Source organism: Heterodontus francisci, chromosome 1, assembly GCF_036365525.1.
Source record: "Heterodontus francisci isolate sHetFra1 chromosome 1, sHetFra1.hap1, whole genome shotgun sequence".
NCBI lineage: Eukaryota > Metazoa > Chordata > Chondrichthyes > Heterodontiformes > Heterodontidae > Heterodontus > Heterodontus francisci.
In genome coordinates this window covers 227,182,443-227,203,281 of record NC_090371.1, presented here as the reverse complement: position 1 = coordinate 227,203,281, position 20,839 = coordinate 227,182,443, and the positions used below count along the sequence as shown (strand labels likewise).

The following is a 20,839-nucleotide window of genomic DNA, read 5'->3' as shown; positions in this document are numbered from 1 at the left end:
TGTTGTGAAGAGGACATAAGGAGATTGCAGATCAATATAGATAGGTTGAATGAGTGGGCAAAAATCTGGCAATTGGAGTATAATGTGGGAAAATGTGAAGTTGTTCACTTTGGCAGGAAGAATAAAAAAGCCGAGTATTACTTAAACGGAGAATGACTGCAGAATTCCGAATTGCAGAGGGATCTAGGTGTTCTAGCGCATGAGTCACAAAAGGTCAGTATGCAGTAGAGCAAGTAATAAAGAAGGCGAATGGAATGCTATCCTTTATTACGTGAGGAATTGAAAATAAAAGTAAGGATGTTATGCTTCAGTTATATAGGGCATTAGTGAGACAACATCTCGATTACTGATGCCGATTTGGTCTCTTTATTTAAGGAAGGATCTAAATACATTGGAGGCGGTTCAGAGGAGGTTTACTAGATTGATACTTGGAATGGGCTTATGAGGAAAGGTTGGACAAACTGGGCTTGTTTTCACTGGAGTTGAGAAGAGTGCGGGGAGACTTGATTGAAGTATATAATATCCTGAACGGTCTTGACAAGGTGGATGTGGAAAGGATGTTTCCTCTTGTGGGTGAGTCCAGAACTAGGGGGCACTGTTTTAAAATTAGGAGTCGCCCCTTTAGGACAGAGATGAGGGTACATTTTTTCTCTCAGATGGTTGTGCGACTTTGGAACTCTCTGCCTCAGAAGGTGGTGTAGGCGGGGTTGCTGAATATTTGTAAGGCAGAGGTAGATAGAAATGTAATAGGTTTTGAGCATGTGAAAGTGAAAAGATGAGGAAGAAGAACAAAAAGGGAACATCTGTGTTGGCTGGAGGGCAGGAGACATTAAATGATAAAAGATTTCATGGTAAAAAGCCAAGTACTGAAACAAAAGATGTGTCTGAATGAGTAGTAGATGGCAGTATAGCAGCTGCCTGAACACGAAGTAAAGGGATTGAGAAAGAAACAAGGTGGGGGGGGGGGGGGGGGGGGGGGGCAGAGGGTGGGGGGTGCGGTTAACTGGCAAAAGCAAAAAGAATGAGAAAAGGAAAGAGAAAATGGGGGCAGATGTTATGATCTAAAATTATTGAACTCAATGTTGAGTCCAGAAGACTGTAAAGTGCCCAGTCAAAAGATGAAGTGCTGTTTCTTGATCTTGTGTTGAGCTTCATTGGAACACTGTGGCAGACCAAGGACAGAAAGGTCAGAGTGGAGGCAAGGTGGAGAAATAAAATGAAAAGCGTGACCCCCAGCTTCCTGTCACTTGTCATTTCAATTCTCCACCTTGCTCCCGCACTGACCTTTCTGTCCTTGGTCTGCCACAGTGTTCCAATGAAGCTCAACACAAGATCAAGAAACAGCACTTCATCTTTTGACTGGGCACTTTACAGTCTTCTGGACTCAACATTGAGTTCAATAATTTTAGATCATAACATCTGCCCCCATTTTCTCTTTCCTTTTCTCATTCTTTTTGCTTTTGCCAGTTAACCGCACCCCCCACCCTCTGCACCCCCCCCCCCCTTGTTTCTTTCTCAATCCCTTTACTTCGTGTTCAGGCAGCTGCTATACTGCCATCTACTACTCATTCAGACACATCTTTTGTTTCAGTACTTGGCTTTTTACCATGAAATCTTTTATCATTTAATGTCTCCTGCCCTCCAGCCAACACAGATGTTCCCTTTTTGTTCTTCTTCCTCATCTTTTCACTTTCACATGCTCAAAACCTATTACATTTCTAACCTTTGCCAATTCTGATGAAAGGTGATCAACCTGAAAATTTAGCTTGGCAGTGGTGTGGGAACCAGGAGTTAATACAAGAGAGGAACACCAAGGTGCACAGAGAATTGGGAGAAAGAGATTGTGCTAGAGTAGGAAATAGTAAAGTATTAGGTGGGGTCAGAGTAAGATGTAAAGTAATAAAGTCTAAATGAGGGTTACTGTGCATGTATGTGGATGCGCAGAGTGTGGCAAATAAGGTTGGTGAGCTGCAGATGCAGGCAGCCGCATGGAAGTATGATGTTGCAGCGATAATGGAGATCTGGCTCAAAGAAGGCCAGCACTGGGTGCAAAATATTCCTGGATACAAGGCATTCAGGAAAGAAAGGAAAGGATGGAAATGGGGATGGATGGCAATTTTGATTAAGGAAAACACTGAAGTGCTGAAAAGAGAGGATGGCCCAGAGGGCCCAAGGACAGAATCTATTTCGCTAGAACTGAGGAACAAAAAGGTTGCAATTACAATGCCCGCTGTAGTCTATAAGCCAACAGCAGGAAAGATGTAGAGGGACAAATTTGCAAGGAAATTACAGAGAGGTGCAGGGATGATAGAGTAGTTACAATGGGGAACTTTAATTTTCCAAACATTGACTGGGATAGTGGTAAAGGGCATTAAGGGACAAGAGTTCCTAGAGTGTGTTCAGGAAATTTTCTACAGCAGTATGTTTCCAGTCCAATGAGAAAGGAGGTACTGCAAGACCTGGTTCTTGGGAATGAAGTGGACCAAGTGAATCAACTGTCAGTAGGGGAAAAATTAGGGGACAGTGATCATTGTATCATAAGGTTTAGGTTGGCTATGGAAAAGGACAAGGAACAATCCAAAGTAAGAATAATTAACTGGGGAAAGCTAACTTCAATGGGGTAATTTTTTAGATTAGAGATACAGCACTGAAACAGGCCCTTCGGCCCACCGAGTCTGTGCCGAACATCAACCACCCATTTATACTAATCCTACACTAATCCCATATTCCTACCAAACATCCCCACCTGTCCCTATATTTCCCTACCACCTACCTATACCAGTGACAATTTATAATGGCCAATTTACCTATCAACCTGCAAGTCTTTTGGCTTGTGGGAGGAAACCGGAGCACCCGGAGAAAACCCACGCAGACACAGGGAGAACTTGCAAACTCCACACAGGCAGTACCCGGAATCGAACCCGGGTCCCTGGAGCTGTGAGGCTGCGGTGCTAACCACTGCGCCACTGTGCCGTCCTACTGCGCCACTGTGCCGTGGTAGGGCAAACAAATCTAGAGCTCCCTGGATGACAAAAGAAATAGAGATTAAGATGAAGAAGAAAAAGTGTGCTTATGACAGATGTCAGATGGATAATATAACCAAGAACCAGGCTGAATATAAAAGATTCAGAGGGGAAGTGAACAAGCAAATAAGAGAAGCAAAGAGAGAGCATGAAAAGAGATTGGCAGCTAATATAAAAGGGAATCCAAAACTCTTCTATAGGCATATTAATAGCAAAAGGAGCAGTGGGGCTGATCAGGCACAAAAGAGGGGATTTATGCATGAAAGCAGGATATGGCTGACGTATTAAATGAATATTTTGCATCTGTTTTTATCAAGGAAGAGGATGCTGTGCAGGTCATGGTGAAAGAGGAGGTAGTTCAGACACTTGAAGAGTTTAAATTGAAAAAGAAGAGATATTGGATTGGCTGGCTGTACTTCAAGTTGATAAGGCACCCAGACTGGATGAGATGTAGCCAAGGATACTGAGGGAATTGAGAATGGAAATTGCAGAGGCCCTGGCCATAGTTTTCCAGTCTTCATTAAATTCAGGGGTTGTGCTAGAGGACTGGAGAACAGCAAATGTTACACCTTATACAAAAAAAGCCTTAGGATAAGCCCAGTAACTACAGGCCAGCCAGTTTAATCTTGGTGGTGGGGCAATTTCTAGAAACGATAATTCGAAACAAAGTTAATAGTCACTTGGGCAACTGCAGGTATTATCAAAAGGCAGCACAGATTTATGAAGAGCAAATTGTGTTTAACTAACCTGCTGGATATTTTTGCTAAGGTAACAGAAACTGTTGAGCAGGGTAATGCTGTTGATGTGGTGTACGTGGGCTTCCAAAAAGCATTTGATAAAGTACCGCACAACAGACGTGTGAGCAAAGTTATAACTCACGGAATAAAAGGGACAGTAGCACCATGGATACAAAATTGGCTGAATGATAGGAAACAGCGAGTATTGGTTAATGGATGGCAGGTGAAATTTAATGCAGAGAAATATGAAGTGATTCATTTTGGTAGGAAGAATGCAGAGAGACAATATAAAATAAAGGGTACAATTTTAAAGGGGGTACAACAGCAGAGGGACCTGCGGTTGTATGTACATAAATGATTGAAGTTGGCAGGACAGGTTGAGAGAGCAGTTAATAGATTCGACGTGTTCTAGGCTGCATTAATAGGGGCACAGAGCACAAAAGCAAGGAAGTTGTATTAAAATTGTATAGAGCACTGGTTTGGCCTCAGCTGGAGTATTGTATCCAGTTCTGGGCATCACACTTATGGTAGATGTGAAGGCATTAGAGAAAGTGCCGAAAAAATTCACGAGAATGGTTCTACAAAGAACAAAGAACAGTACAGCACAGGAACAGGCCATTCGGCCCTCCAAGCCTGCGCCGATCTTGATGCCTGTCTAAACTAAAACCTTCTGCACTTCCGGGGACCATATCCCTCCAATCCCATCCTATTCATGTATTTGGCAAGATGCCTCTTAAACGTCTCTATAGTACCTGCTTCCACCACCTCCCCCGGCAGCAAGTTCCAGGCAATCACTACCCTCTGTGTAAAGAACTTGCCTCGCACATCCCCTCTAAACTTTGCCCCTCGCACCTTAAACCTATGTCCCCTAGTAATTGACTCTTCCACCCTGGGAAAAAGCTTCTGACTATCCACTCTGTCCATGCCACTCATAACTTTGTAAACCTCTATCATGTCGCCCCTTCAACTCCGTCGTTCCAGTGAAAACAATCCAAGTTTATCCAACCTCTCCTCAGAGCTAATGCCCTCCAGACCAGGCAACATCCTGGTAAACCTCTTCTGTACCCTCTCCGAAGCCTCCACATCCTTCTGGTAGTGTGACGACCAGAATTGCATGCAATATTCTAAGTGTGGCCTAACTAAGGTTCTGTACAGCTGCAGCATGATTTGCCAATTTTTATACTCTGTGCTCCGACCGATGAAGGCAAGCATGCCGTATGCCTTCTTGACTACCTTATCCACCTGCATTGCCACTTTCAGTGACCTGTGGACCTGTACGCCCAGATTTCTCTGCCTGTCAATACTCCTAAGGGTTCTGCCATTTACTGTATACTTCCCACCTGTATTAGGTCTTCCAAAATGCATTACCTCACATTTGTCCGGATTAAACTCCATCTGCCATTTCTCCGCCCAAGTCTCCAACCGACCTAAAGCAGGATTGCTTTATCTCGCAATCCTCATCATTATCCGCAACTCCACCAACCTTTCTGTCGTCCGCAAACTTACTAATCAGACCAGCTACATTTTCCTCCAAATCATTTATATATACTACAAACAGCAAAGGTCCCAGCACTGATCCCTGCGGAACACCACTAGTCACATCCCTCCATTCAGAAAAGCACCCTTCCACTGCTACCCTCTGTCTTCTATGACCGAGCCAGTTCTGTATCCATCTTGCCAGCTCACCTCTGATCCCATGTGACTTCACCTTTCGTACCAGTCTGCCATGAGGGACCTTGTCAAAAGCTTTACTGAAGTCCATATGGAAACATCCACTGCCCTTCCTTCATCAATCATCTTCGTCACTTCCTCAAAAATCTCAATCAAGTTAGTGAGACACGACCTCCCTTTCACAAAACCATGCTGTCTCTCGCTAATAAGTTCATTTGTTTCCAAATGGGAGTAAATACTGTCCCGAAGAATCCTTTCTAATAATTTCCCTACCACTGACGTAAGGCTCACCGGCCTATAATTTCCTGGATTATCCTTGCTACCCTTCTTAAACAAAGGAACAACATTGGCTATTCTCCAGTCCTCTGGGACCTCACCTGTAGCCAATGAGAATAGAAAGATTTCTGTCAAGGCCCCAGCAATTTCTTCCCTTGCCTCCCTCAGTATTCTGGGGTAGATCCCATCAGGCCCTGGGGACTTATCTACCTTAATGCTTTGCAAGACGCCCAACACCTCCTTCTTTTTGATCAAGACATGACCCAGACTATCTGCACTCCCTTCCCTAGACTCATCATCCACTAAGTCCTTCTCTTTGGTGAATACTGATGCAAAGTACTCATTTAGTACCTCGCCCATTTCCTCTGGCTCCACACAGATATTCCCTCCTCTGTCCTTGAGTGGGCCAACCCTTTCCCTGGTTACCCTCTTGCTCTTTATATACGTATAAAAAGCCTTGGTATTCTCCTTAATCCTGTTTGCCAATGACTTTTCATGACCCCTTTTAGCTCTCCTGACTCTTTGCTTAAGTTCCTTCCAACTGTCTTTATATTCCTCAAGGGCTTCATCTGTTCCCAGCCTTCCAGCCCTTACAAGTGCTTCCTTTTTCTTTTTGACTAGGCTCACAATATCCCTTGTTATCCAAGGTTTCCGAAACTTGCCAAACTTATCCTTCTTCCTCACAGGAACATGCTGGTCCTGGATTCTAATCAACTGACGTTTGAAAGACTCCCACATGTCAGATGTTGATTTACCCTCAAACAGCCTCCCCAAATCTAAATTCTTCAGTTCCTGCCTAATATTGTTATAATTAGCCTTCCCCCAATTTAGCACCTTCACCCGAGGACTACTCTTATCCTTATCCACAAGTACCTTAAAACTTATGGAATTATGGTCACTGTTCCCGAAATGCACCCCTACTGAAACTTCGACCACCTGGCCGGGCTCATTCCCCAATACCAGGTCCAGTACGGCCCCATCCCTAGTTGGACTATCTACGTATTGTTTTAAGAAGCCCTCCTAGATGCTCTTTACCAATTCTGCCCCATGCAAGCCTTTTGCACTAAGTGAGTCCCAGTCAATATAGGGGAAGTTAAAATCACCCACCACTACAGCCCTGTTACCTTTACATCTTTCCAAAATATGTCTACATATCTGCTCCTCTACCTCCCGCTGGCTGTTGAGAGGCCTGTAGTAAACGCCCAACATCGTGACTGCACCCTTCCTATTCCTGAGCTCCACCCATATTGCCTCGCTGCATGACCCCTCTGAGGTGTCCTCCCGCAGTAAAGCTGTGATATTCTCCTTAACTAGTAATGCAACTCCCCCACCCCTTTTACATCCCCCTCTATCCCGCCTGAAGCTTCTAAATCCCAGAACATTTAGCTGCCAATCCTGTTGTTCCCTCAACCAAGTCTCTGTAATAGCAACAACACCATCGTTCCAAGTACTAATCCAAGCTCTAAGTTCATCTGCCTTACCTGTTATACTTCTCGCATTGAAACAAATGCACTTCAGACCACCAGTCCCGCTGTGCTCAGTAACATCTCCCTGCCTGCTCTTCCTGTTCATCCCTGTTCTCGGGATGAGGAACTTCAGTTATGTGGATAGATTGAGGAAGTTGGGACTGTTTTCCTTGGAGAGGAGAAGGTTGAGAGGAGATTTGATACAGTAGACAGGGAAAAATTGTTCCCATTGGTGGAAGGATCGAGAACAGGAGGGCACAGATATAAGGTAACTGGCAAAAGAAGCAATGGTGACAAGGAAAATCTTTTTCACGCAGTGAGTGTTTAGGACTTGGAATGCACTACCTGAGAGTATGGTGGAGGCAGATTCAATCGAGGCATTCAAGAAGGAATTGGATTGTTGCAGGGCTATGGGAGAAGGTGGGTGAGTGGCACTAGTTAATTGCTCTTTTAGAGAGCTGGCGCAGACACGAAAGGCCGAATGGCCTCCTTCTGTGTTGTAACAATTCTGTGATTCTCTGAAGATTACAGTAGAGTTTCAAATTGGGAGTCAGGCTAGTGGGGCTTTTAAATATATTGGTTCAGATATTAAGCAGAGTAGGGTCTGGATTTAATGGGCCAATGGAGATGGGCTAGGAGGCGGTGGGGGGAGCCCATAGAATTGCAATGGGAGGTGGGGTGGCGCACTGCAATTTATTCGGGGGGTATAGGCTGACGATGGCCTTCCTGCCCAGAGTCCAGTTGAGGCCCTTAAGAAGCCTATTACTGGCCACTTAAGGGACTCTTCCTGCCGCTGCTGGCATTAAGCCAGCGGTGGGTGGGCCTCTGGCACATGTTGAGGTTGCCCAGTATAATGATGCAGCCTCCCTGCTGACTTGGGGTGGGGGGCGTCACCTTCTCCAGGGGCAATCTGTCAGCACGCAACCCACCTCCCTGAACCTCCCTCTCCCTGCACTCAACGCCCACCATTCCTCCCCCCATCTCCAGGGTTCTGCCGGACTGGCCCCAGAGACTTCACTACTGAGCTACCAGCCCTCTGATTGGCTGGCAGCTCTTGAAGGCGGGAATTTGTCTTTAAATGGATGGCTGTTCATTTTCCTGGACACAGTTAAATAGAGCCAGGGAGGCTCCGAATAGTTGAGATGGGGTTCCCACTGCCTTTTCGGCAAACGCCCGGAGCCCCTCCGGCTCCACTAAATTCAGCTCTAGGTCTGGAACAACTTTAAATCAACAATGCTATTTCGAGAGTGTCACTCTCATTCTGGTTAATCGTACTAGGTCCTAACAGAAAGATGATGTTGATCTAAAAGAGACAGAGCAATTGCAAAGCTTGATTGGTCAGTTGAACTGGTTATGCAGTCAGATGAGACCAGATGCTAGTTTAGATGTGTTGGAGACTAGTTCTACAATGAAACACCCTGAATTCGAGAATGTTTTAAAACAAGCAAAACACTAAAATAAATGAATCTGGAGAAATGCTACTTAAGTTTCCATCCTTAGGTGACCAAAAAACATGGAGCTAGTGATTTGAAGCAATCCATTACCTGCTAATCTTATATAAAAGCAAAATACTGTGGATGCTCGAAATCTGAAGTAAAAACAATAAGTGCTAATCTTCCTGATGGGTATTCTAGTGTGGCAGGTTTCATAACATTTCTTATAGGTGAGAATTTTTAAAAATTCTTTTAAGGTATGCGGCCATCACTGGCAAGGCCAGCATTTGCTGCCCATCCTTAATTGTCCTTGACAACTGAATGGCTTGCTCGGTATTTCAGAAGGCAGTTAAGATTCAGCTACATTGCTGTGGGTCTGGAGTCACATGTAGGCCAGACCAGGTAAGGACAGCAGATTTCCTTCCCTAAAGGATCTTAGTGAACCAGATGGGTTTTTACAACAATTTATAATAGTTGCATGGCACCATTACTGAGACTATATTTCACTTTCAGATTGTATTAATTAATATTAATTGAATTTAAATTCCACCAGCTGCCGTGGTAGGATTTGAACCCATGTCCTCAAGGCATTAGTCTGGGTCTCTGGATTACTCATCCAGTTACATTACTACTCCTCCCCATGGATGGGAAATGTTGTCCTTTGCTTGGGAAGCCACGAAAATATAAAGGGTTGTGAAAGGTTCTTTGGCTGCTGAAAAACTGACTCTTGGGAAGGCACTGGATATGTGATTCTATCCGTCAAAAATTTTAAGTGAGATTCTGTAAATTGGGCATACTGAAGATAGTATACCCATTGAATGTTATGTAGATAGCTCTGCCTTGTGGGATAATGCACAGTGCAAAAAGTGTGTGTGAGAAAAGGTTACAGATTGACCTTGCTGGCTTGAAACAAATGCTGCAGAGAAAGGAAATCTCTAAAATTATATGGGTGGATGAAAGTGATCAACTGTCAGATTATTTTACAAAAAGAAATGCACATACCAAGAAATTGTTTGGGGTCCTACAGGAGGGGTGTCTCGCATGCAATACTTTGTACAAGAAAGTAAAACACACATAATTGGTGAAATTTTACTTACTACTCAGAGGGACCTGGAGGTGCATGTGCATTGATCTTTGAAGGTGGCAGGACATATTGAGAGAGTGGTTAGCAAAGAATATGGGATCTTGGGCTTCATAAATAGAGGTATTGAGTACAAAAGCAGGGAAGTTATACTTAACCTTAGTAAAGCTCTGGTTAGGCCCCAGCTAGAGTATTGCATCCAGTTCTGGTCACCGCACTTTCGGAAGGATGTGAGGGTCCTTGATAGGGTGCAGAGGAGGTTCGCCAGAATGGTTCCATGGATGGGGGATTTTAGTTACAAGGTTAGGTTGGAAAAGCTGGAGTTGTTCTCCTTGGAGCAAAGGTGTTTGGGGGGATATTTGATGGAGGTGTACAAGATTATGACAGGCTTAGATAAGCTACACAAGGAAAACTATTCCCATTAACTGATGGTACAAAGATTTGGGGACACACATTGATGGTTTTGGGCAAGAGATATGGAGGAATGTGAGGAAGAACCTTTTTACGCAGTGCGTGGTAATGACCTGGAACTCGCTGGCCACAAGGGTGAGCAAAAACAATGATTTCAAAAGGAAATTGTATAGACACTCGTAGGAAATAAACTTGCAAGGCTACAGGGATCAAGTGGGGAAGTGGGACTGACTGCTCTGCGGAGAGCTGGCATGGACTTGATAGGCCTAATGGCCTCTTTCTGAACCGTAAATGACGCTATGACTGTATACATACTTTCCACCAACTGCCAGTTTACTGCAAAATACACTGGGCTGCCTGTGATTGTAATTCTGCAACAGCTTTAAATTATTGTCCTGGACAGCACAGCATATTTGGTGAAATATTTGTGAAGAAATATATACTTGCCTCATCCTATTTCATACAAAACAATTAACATTGCTTCTATCATTATCTACAAATCAAGAAAAAATGACATAAACTACACCATTGTACCGAGTGATATCATGTATTTAGTTTATCATATTTTATGCCAAGATTATTGAGGTTTGGTGTTTTATAGTGATGGCGCTGAGTTCAGTGGAAGTAGAGTTTTAGATAACTGGTTTAGAGGATTTTTGATCACTTTAAAATGCAATAATCTCAAACTTGGGTTTGATTACCTTTCAAAATTATTTATTTATCTTAAGGATTGTTAAAACAAGTTTAACTTAACAATTCAAGCAAATAAGGTCCTGACTCCAAATCAGAAGATCACAAGCTCAAAAGGATAATTACTTGATCCCAGCTGGGCCACTAGAGGGAGCTTTGATTCAATAGGTAGCATTCACACCTCTGACATTTTTGACAAATTTATATAGGGCGAGAAACGCCCCGCCTGCCCCAGGCCAATCAAGGCCCTTAAGTGGCAAATTAAGTGGCACTTAAGGGCCTCTGCCAGCTGCCACTGGTATCTTACGCTTGACTGGCGGACAGCTGAGGCCTCATAAGCCCACCTGGTGAAACCAGGTGGCCTTCTTGTAGGCTGGGGAGATGCCCTCCTGATCGGCTGCCCCCGAAGCTTCAACTGCCCCCAATGCACAACACTCCCACACCCCCCGATTGTCCCCGGCGAGGCCCTAAAAAACTTACCTTCATTCCAGGGCCGTCCTTCATCTTCCTTCTGATAGCTGCCAGACTGCTGATTGGCCGGAAGCTCCATTAGGTAGGACAGGAATGCTCCCAGGGTTCGAAAGTTGCAGCTATGAGGAAAGATTGGATCGGCTAGGGTCGTTTTCCTTAGAATAGAGGAGGCTGAGGGGTGACTTAATAGGTGTACAAAATTATGAGGGGCCTAGACAGAATAGACATGAAGAGGCTGTTTCCCGTAGCAGACAGGTCAATTACCAGGGGGTACTATTTAAGGTGATTGGTAGGATTAAGGGGACATGAGGAAAAACTTTTTCACCCAGAGGGTGTTGGGTTTCTGGAATTCACTGCCAGGAATGGTGATAGGGGCAGAAATCCTTAATTCTTTGAAAAGGTACCTGGACATGCACCTGAAGTGCTGTAGCCGGCAAGGCTATGGACCAGGTGCTGGAAAGTGGGAGCAGATTGGTCAGCTAGTTTTTTCAGCCAGCGCAGACACAACAGGCTGAATGGCCTCCTTCTGTGCCATAATTTTTCTATGGTTATATGGTTCCTTCCTCAAGGAGGTGGAGGTCCCCCCCCCCCCCCACCAAGACCAAATAAGGGCCTGGGGAGTGTAAAATCTGGTCTGGCTTCCACGCTTGGCAGAGGCGGGCTCGCCATGGACTTTTCGACTGGTGGACTGGGCTCCCCAGCCCAACGGAAAATTCCGGCCCCTGCCTTTTCTCCCAGGTGGATATAAAAGATCCAATGGCATTATGTTGAGGAAGAAGAGCATCATTCTCCACAGAGTTCTGGCCAACATTTATCCCTCAACTAACCTCACTAAAAAAAAATGATTTGGTCATTATCTCATTAATGTTTCTAGTATCCAATTGTGTGCAAATTGGCTGCTGGGTTTCCTACATTGCTGCAGTCACAGCACTTCATTGGCTGTAAAGTGCTTTGGGATGCCCTGAGGCTTTGGAAGGTGCGACACAAATACAAGTCTTACTTTCTTATGCAATAGAGGAAGCAAAGAAGAGTGGAAGAGTAGTAGTCACAGGGATTTGTTAGTTAGGAGAACAGACAGGCGTTTCTGCGGCAGTCAGTGTGACTCCAGGAGGATGTGTTGCCTCCCTGGTGCTAGGGTCAAGGACGTCACAGAGAGGCTGCAGGACATTCTTCTAGGGGAGGGTGAACAGCCAGAGGCTGTGGTCCACATTGGTACCAATGACATAGGTAAGAAGGGGGATGAGGTCCTAAAAGCAGATTTTAGGGAGCTAGGAAGGAGATTAAAAAGCAGGACCTCAAAAGCAGTAATCTCAGGATTACTCCCAGTCCCACGTATGAGTGAGCATAGGAATAGGAGAACTGAGCGATTGAGCACGTGGCTGGAGGACTGGTGTGGGAGGGAGGGCATCAGATTTCTAAGACATTGGTACTGGTTCTGGGGCAGGTGAGACCTGTACAAGATGGACGGGTTGCATCTGAGCAGGACTGGGATGAATATCCTCGCAGGGAGATTTGCTAGTTCTGTTGGGGAGGGTTCAAACTAAATTGTATGGGGGATGAGAACCTGAGAGGGAGCTCAGATTGGAAGGAAGCAAAACTGGTAACTTGGCTGGGTGTGAGAACCAGGAGCAAGTATTAGAGAGGAATCCCAAGGTGCACAGAATACCGGGGGAGATAGATAGCACGAGAGTAGGGAATAGTACTTTATTAGGCAGGGTCAGAGTAAGGGAGAAAGTAATAAAGTCTGAATCAGGGTTAATGTGCATGGATGTGAATAATAAAACTGGTTAATAAAACTGGTAAGGCACAGATTACCATGTGGAAAAATGATGTTGGGCTATGATGCGGCACACTGGCACAGTGGTTAGCACCGCAGCCTCACAGTTCTAGATACTGCCTGTGTAGAGTTTGCAAGTTCTCCCTGTGACCGTGTGGGTTTCCACCAGGTGCTAAGGTTTCCTCCCACAGCCAAAAGCTTGCAGGTTGATAGGTAAATTGGCCATTGTAAATTGCCCCTCCAGTAGGTAGGTGGTAGGAAAATGTTGGGGATGTGGTAGAGAGTATGAAATTAATGTAAGATTAGTATAAATGGGTGGTCGTTGGTCGGCACAGACTCGGTGGGCCGAAGGGCCTGTTTCAGTGCTGTATCAATAAATAAATATAACAGAGACCTGGCTCAAAGAAGCGCAGGACTGGGTATTAAATATTCCTGAATACAAGGTGTTTAGGAAAGGAATAAAATGGGGAGGGGTGGCGGTATTGATTAAGGAGAGCATTGCAGTGCTGGAGAAAAAGGATGTCCCAGAGGGGTCGAGGACAGGATCTACTTGGCTAGAGCTAAGGGATTAAAAAAAATACAGTTACTGTGCTCTGTGTTGTCTATAGGCCATGGGAAAGACATGGAGGAATAAATTTGCAAAGAAATTACAGAGCGGTGTAAAAATTATAGGGTAGTTACAATGGGGGACTTCAATTATCCAAATTTTGACTGTGATAATAGTAGTGTATAGGGCAGTGAGAGGCTAGAGTTCCTGGAGTGTGCTCAGGAAAGGAGGCGCTGCTGGACCTGATTCTTGGGAATGAGGTGGGCCAAGTAGATCAAGCATCAGTAGGAGAGCATTTAGGGGAGAGTGATCATTGTATCATAAGGTTTAGGCTGATTATGGAAAAGGACAAAGAGCAATCCAGGGTAAGAATAATTGACTGGGGGAAGGCCAACTTTAATGGAGTAAGAGTGGAGCTGGGCGAATAAATTGGAGCCAAAAGCTGGCAGGAAAATCGGTAGATGAACAATGGGCTACCTTCAAAGAAGAGATAGTTCGGGCACAGTCAAGGTATGTTCCCTCCAAGGAGAAAAGTAGGGAAAACTAATCCAGAGCTCCCTGGACAACAAAAGAGGTAGAGATTAAGATAAAGAAGAAAAAATGTGCTTATAACAGATGCCAGGTAGAAAATACTATTGAAAACCAGGCAGAATATAGAAGGTGCAGAGGGGAAGTAAAAAAGCAAGACAAGCAAAGAGAGAGCATGAAAAGAGACTGGCAGCTAGCGTTAAAGGAAATCCTGAAGTTTTCTATAGGCATATATATAGTAAAAAGGTGGTAAAAGGAAGAGTGGAGCCGATTAGGGACCAGAAAGGGGATTTACACATGGAGGTACAGGGCATAGCTGAGGTATTAAATGAATACTCTGCATCTGTCTTTCCCAATGAAGAAGATGAAACCCAAGCAATGTTGAAAGAGGAGGTAAATCAGACACCAGAGGGGTTTAAAATTGATAAAGAGGAAGTGTTAGATAGGCTGTCTGTACTTAAAGTAAATAAGGTACCAGGGCTGGATGAAATGCACCCAAGGATACGGAGGGATGTGAGGGTGGAAATCGCTGAGACACTGGCCATACATTTTCAGTCTTCCTTAGACTCTGGGATTATGCCAGAGGACTGGAGAATTGCAAATGTTGCACCCTTGTTCAAAAAAGGGTGTAAAGATAAGCCCAGCAACTACAGGCCAGTCAGTTTAACTTCAGTGGTGGGAAAACTTGTAGAAAAAATAATTCGGGACAAAATCAATAGTCACATGGACAAATGCGAGTTAATTAAGGAAAGCCAGCATGGATTTCTTAAGGGAAAATTATGTTTAACTAACTTGCTGGAGTTTTTTGAGGAGGTAACAGAGAAGGTTAATGAGGGCAATGCTGTTGATGTGGTGTTTATGGACTTTCAAAAGGCATTTTGGATAAGGTAGTCAAGAAGGCATTCGGTATGCTTGCCTTCATCAGTCGGGGCATAGAGTATAAAAATTGGCAAATTATGCTGCAGCTGTACAGAACTTTAGTTAGGCCACACTTAGAATATTGTGTGCAATTCTGGTCGCCACACTACCAGAAGGATGTGGAGGCTTTGGAGAGGGTACAGAAGAGGTTTACCAGGATGTTGCCTGGTCTGGAGGGCATTGGCAATGAGGAGAGGTTGGAAAAACTCGGGATTGTTTTCACTGGAATGACGGAGGTGGAGGGGCGACATGATAGAGATTTACAAAGTTATGAGTGGCATGGACAGAGTGGATAGTCAGAAGCTTTTTCCCAGGGTGGAAGAGTCAGTTACTGGGGGACATAGGTTTAAGGTGCGATGGGCAAAGTTTAGAGGGGATGTGCGAGGCAAGTTCTTTACACAGAGGGTGGTGAGTGCCTGGAACTTGCTGCCGGGGGAGGTGGTGGAAGCTGGTACGATAGCGACGTTTAAGAGGGATCTTGACAAATACATGAATAGGATGGGAATAGAGGGATACGGTCCCCGGAAGTGCAGAAGGATTTAGTTTAGACAGGCATCAAGATCGGCGCAGGCTTGGAGGGCCGAATGGCCTGTTCCTGTGCTGTACTGTTCTTTGTTATTTAATACAGTGCCACACAACAGACTTGTGAGCAAACTTGTAGCTCATGGAAGGGACGGTAGCAACATGGATACAAAATTGGCTATGTGACAGGAAACAAAGTGTAATTGTTAATGGAAGTTTTTCGGGCTGGAGGAAGATTTGTAGTGGAGTTCCCCAGGGATCAGTGTTGGGACCCTTGCTTTTCCTGATTTGTATTAATGACCTAGACCTAGACAGGGCACAATTTCAAAGTTTGCAGATGATAGGAAACTTGAAAGCATTGTGAGGAGGATAGTGTAGAACTTCAAAAGGACATAGACAAGTTGGTGGAATGGGCAGACGGGTGGCAGATGAAGTTCAATGCAGAGAAATCTGAGGTGATTCATTTTGGTAGGAAGAACATGGAGAGACAATATAAAATAAAGGGTACAATTCTAAATGGGGTGCAGGAGCAGAGGGACCTAGGTGTATATATACACAAGTCATTGAAGGTGGCAGGACAACCAAGAGAGCAGTTAATAAAGCATACAGTATCCTGGGCTTTATTAATAGAGGCATGGAGTACAAGAGCAAGGAAGCTATGTTGAACTTGTATAAGACAGTTCGTCATCAGCTGGAGTATTGCGTCCAATTCTGGGCACTGCACTTGAGGAAAGACGTGAGGGGATTGGAGAAAGTACAGAAGAGATTCACAAGAATGGTTCCAGGGATGATGGATTTCAGTTATGAAGATAGTTTGGAGAAGTTAGGACTGTTTTCCTTGGAGAAGAGAAGGCTGAGAGGTGATTTGATAGAGGTATTCAAAATCATGAGGGGTCTGAACAAGTAGATAGAGAGAAACTGTTCCCACTTGTGAAAGGATCGAGAACGAGAAGGCACAGATTTAAAGTATTTGGTAAGAGAAGCAAAAGTGACACGAGGAGAAACTTTTTCCTGCAGCGAGTAGTTAAGGTCTGGAATGCACTGCCAGAGAGTGTGGTGAAGGCAGGTTCAACTGAAGTATTCAAAAAGGAATTAGACAGTTATATGAAAAGGAAGAATGTGCAGGGTTATGGGGAGAAGGCAGGGGAATGAAATTGAGGGAGTTGCTCTTTCAGAGAGCCAGTGAGGACATGATGGGCCGAATAGCCTCCTTCTGCACTGTAACAATTCTGTGATTCTGTGAAGAGTCGTGAACAAGAGGACACCAATTTAAGGTGAATGGTGCAAGAACCAAAGGAGACATGAGGAAAAACTTTTTTACTCAGCAAGTGAATATGATCTGGAATGCACTGCCTGAGAGTGTGGTGGAGGCAGTTTCAATCACGGCGTTCAAAAGAGAATTGGATAATTAGTTGAAGAAAAAAATCTGTAGAGCTATGGGAAATGGAGGGGAGGGGTAGGACTATCTGAATTGCTGTTGCAGAGAGCCGGCACAGACTCGACGGGCTGATGGCCTCCTTCTGAATGTGACCATTTCATGATGCTACGATTCTGTAATTGCTTGCCAAATGTTTGTTTACCTCTGCAAGGGAGGGTACTGGCAGGTGTGCCCACTGATTCTCCTCTTCTTACAAACATGTCATATAAGGAAATAAAGATCCTTGGGATAAAAATTAAAAATCAATACCTTGCATACTCCATAATTAATAAGCGGAAATTCTCACCTGTTTTAGGCATGTCCTGTACATGTTTTTCCCACCAGAGAAGTATATATGATGTACAAAATGGATGGAGATTTTGCACATTTCTGGCCGTTGTTCCAAATGTGTGGATCTGATTGGAAAAGCCAGGATAATATATCCTACATATAGGCACACATTGCTTTACAATACAACCATGCTTCTAAAGTAATTTACTGGATAATCAACACTTTGGGACATACTGATATGCCACGTAAGTGCTCCTTCTTTCCTCACACCTCAATAGGCCAATTGAGTACATGCAGAAAAGTACCGTTAAGATCTTTTATATGCTTATTTATCTTTTGAAGAAGGAAATATTCCAAATTGGTTCAAAAAAACCGCAAAACACTCCAGAGATGATAATTTTTTTTATGTTTCTCAAACTTTCAGATCTGAACATTAGGTAAGAACTAAGGAAGTAGTTACCCTTCAAATCTGGAATTTTATCTGAATTTCTGTAGTATATTTGAAATCTGTATCGTACCAGATGGCTTAGATAAGCTTGTCAATCACTTCCAGTAAATTAGAGACGACTACCTATATCAGCAATACTTTACCTTGTACACATCCAACTCTCCACAATGGTAATCAAACAAGGTGTATAGCTTATTCAGCATGGTGATGACCTGCATTGGTGAACAGCACTCACAGACTGAAGTGAAGCTTACAATATCTGAGAAAAGCATGGTGACATTGTCAAACTTCTTGGCCTGAACTGATTGTCCCTGCCACAGCTGCTGGGCTACTTTTCCAGGAAATATAGTGAACAAAAGATCCACTGTTCTTTTCTTTTCCTCTTCAAGTTCCTGGTAAACCTTCTCAAGGGCACCTTTCAATTTACTCAATCTTTTTTTCAAACCATCTTGTGCTTTGTGTTGCTCTCCAACAAGGATGACATCTCTTAATGCATTATGGATAGGGATATCTGATAGGTACAAGCCACGTCCTGTGAACTCTTCGAGCTTATCGACACACGGTGATCCCAAAAACAATATGCTGCTGGAGTCATGCACATAAATCATTTGGCCCCTGATGTCCATAACCTGTAGAGGAACACAATATTTAAATGACAGATGGAATTACCCAGCAATTCCAAAGCAGATCTTGAGATCAGATCTTCAGTTGAAAACTGTAATATTCTTGCATTAGAATTTCACTAATTATTGCAGAATGTTCATGTGTTGATAGCTTCGATTTTCTAGTCAAACTGCAACTGGTGTAAAGCTAATTTTAAGAAGTTATCAGACAGTCCATGAACTTTCCATGAACTTTGACTTTTTAGTTTCATCCATACATAATAACAGTGACTACACCCCAAAAGTACTTAATTTTCCTGTAAAGTATTTTGGGACATCCTGAGATCCTGAAACGCACTATACAAATCTTGTCTTCTTTAAATAAAATTGACATTTGGCTTTGTTGTACAGTATTTATAAAACAATAAATTTGCACATTGGCATTGTTGTTCTGATTGTTCACAAGGTGGGAATAAAAGATTGTTTGGGGACCAAGATGATTTGGCAATAATTACTGTGTGCTTAGCTGGATTGGGCAATATCAAAGTCCCACGTAGAGAGAGATTTTGGTCAGTTAGTTCTTTGTGGTACTTCAGGAAAAGATTGTTGTTACTTGTGGCCTCATTTTGAGTTAGCCTATTCTGTACTGCTGTAATCTGCACTCTATTACCATCAATACATTGTATAGTTGACCCTAAAGTTGCCGCTCAGATCTTGAAAAGACTAAGGGATTTCAAATCAGATTCAGCAACTGCTCCAGATGGTTACCCAATGTTGCTTAAAGAAATGGGAACAGTACTATGTGAAACCATGCTCATATATTCAATAGTTTGCTGTCAGATCCAGGAAACTATACATCCATTAACTTGATACCAGTTGTAAGAAAGTTGCTAGAAGGGATAATTAAGAATGTCCCAGCTGGCTACCATGACAGGGAAGGGCTTATTAGGGGCACACAACAGGCTTTCTGGAACAGATGGTCATGTCTTGTCAACCTGGGTAAATTTTTCAAAGAGGTTACCAGATTGATGGAAGACGATGAACAATGCATATTTGGATTTGCCAAGAGCTTTTAATAAGGTGCCTCATATGCCTCATGTGTGACTGGAGGGCAGACACTGAGTTCAATAGGGAATAGGTTGCATTCCTGTAGACAAAGCATTGTTATTAAAAGCAGGAGCTCCACATGGAGAGCAGTTACTCAGGTACTCGTAGAGTCCAGCAGGGATTGATGTAGGGGCTGTTATTCGACATAACATATATCAATGATCTTAATGAATGTAGGGACACCACATTCTCTGGTGGTGTCAGAACCCCATGAAGAAGAAAAACATTAGTTTGATCTAAATCTGATGTAGGAACGGGCCCATACCTGGCAGATGATATTTAATGATGATAAATGTAGCGTGATGCATGTTTGTAGCGCTAATGCCAAAAATGTCTGCACCATGTTATGCTCTGAATTAAAGTCTGCTAAAAGGGAAAAAGACTTAGGTGTCATAGTGCATTAATCTCTAAATGTCCACAACCAGTGCTGAGAGGCTATAGAGGAAAAAAAGGGGTGTGATAGTGTATTGTTAGGATAATACAAAATCAGACAATAGAACCATAGTGCTCCTGTAGAAGACCTTGATTAAGCCCTATCTATTATACTGTGTCCCTTTCTAGTCATCTTATCTTGCATTATGGGAAATATGAAGGCTCTAGAAAAAGGTCGAAGTTGGGCCACTAATTAATACCTAGGGGCTGAATCTTGTGGTCCCACTGCTATAAAAAATGGTGGCCAGCACACAGGGGCTACGCGCCGCCACGCCTCTGCAATCTTGAGACTGGCGGCTGATTATCACATGCAGGGCAGCCACCCCGCTCACTCACATGGCAGGGGCAGCCTCAGCGATGCTGTGAATTGAGTCAACCGTTTCTGCGCAGGCGCTGGCGCCATTTTTAAAGGGCTGCCAGCCCTGCGAAGAAACTGCAGAGCTGCCCCTGTGACCCCACCAACTACACGACCGATGCAGACTTGACCCCTTTGTCCCCCCACTACACAACAAATGCAGTGGTTGCCCCTTCCTCCCCCACCCATGGCTACATAACAAATGCAGAGTTCACCCCTTCCCCCCTGCCCCAATACACTACACTACAAATGCAGAGTCCCCCCTTCCCCTTTTCGGTAGCGCCAGCTTTCCCTGGACAGGAAGGTGAAGGCAAATGAGTGCTGCACTTTGCGCTGAAGATCTGAAACTGCAGGTAAGATCACGCAGGTTTTCATTTTAATTCATGCAAACAGGTAATTTAAATATGTAAAGTTGGGTCCCGTCGCAGAGCTTCCCCACCTCCGGGAAGATCGGGCCCTGCAATCCCAGCGTCCGTTTCTGTGGCAGGCGGCTGCCGCTCTGATCTTCCGCCAACTCCCCCCACCCCCACCACGGAGCCCGACGTCAGGAGGAGAACAAGATCCCGTCTCTAGTCTGAAATGGCTTAGCAATCATGATAGGCTCAGGGACCTGGGTCTCATTACTCTAGTACACGT

General features: G+C 44.1%; 1 protein-coding gene across 1 annotated transcript in view; it reads right to left on the bottom strand.

Moving 5' to 3' along the window:
* Nucleotides 1–20,839, bottom strand: part of gucy1a1 (guanylate cyclase 1 soluble subunit alpha 1) — a 107,991-nt gene that overhangs the window by 54,308 nt on the left and 32,844 nt on the right. Inside the window, exon 5 of the mRNA XM_068034114.1 lies at nt 17,851–18,336. Coding sequence (XP_067890215.1) covers nt 17,851–18,336 — 486 coding nt within the window. The remainder of the gene's footprint in view (nt 1–17,850; nt 18,337–20,839) is intronic.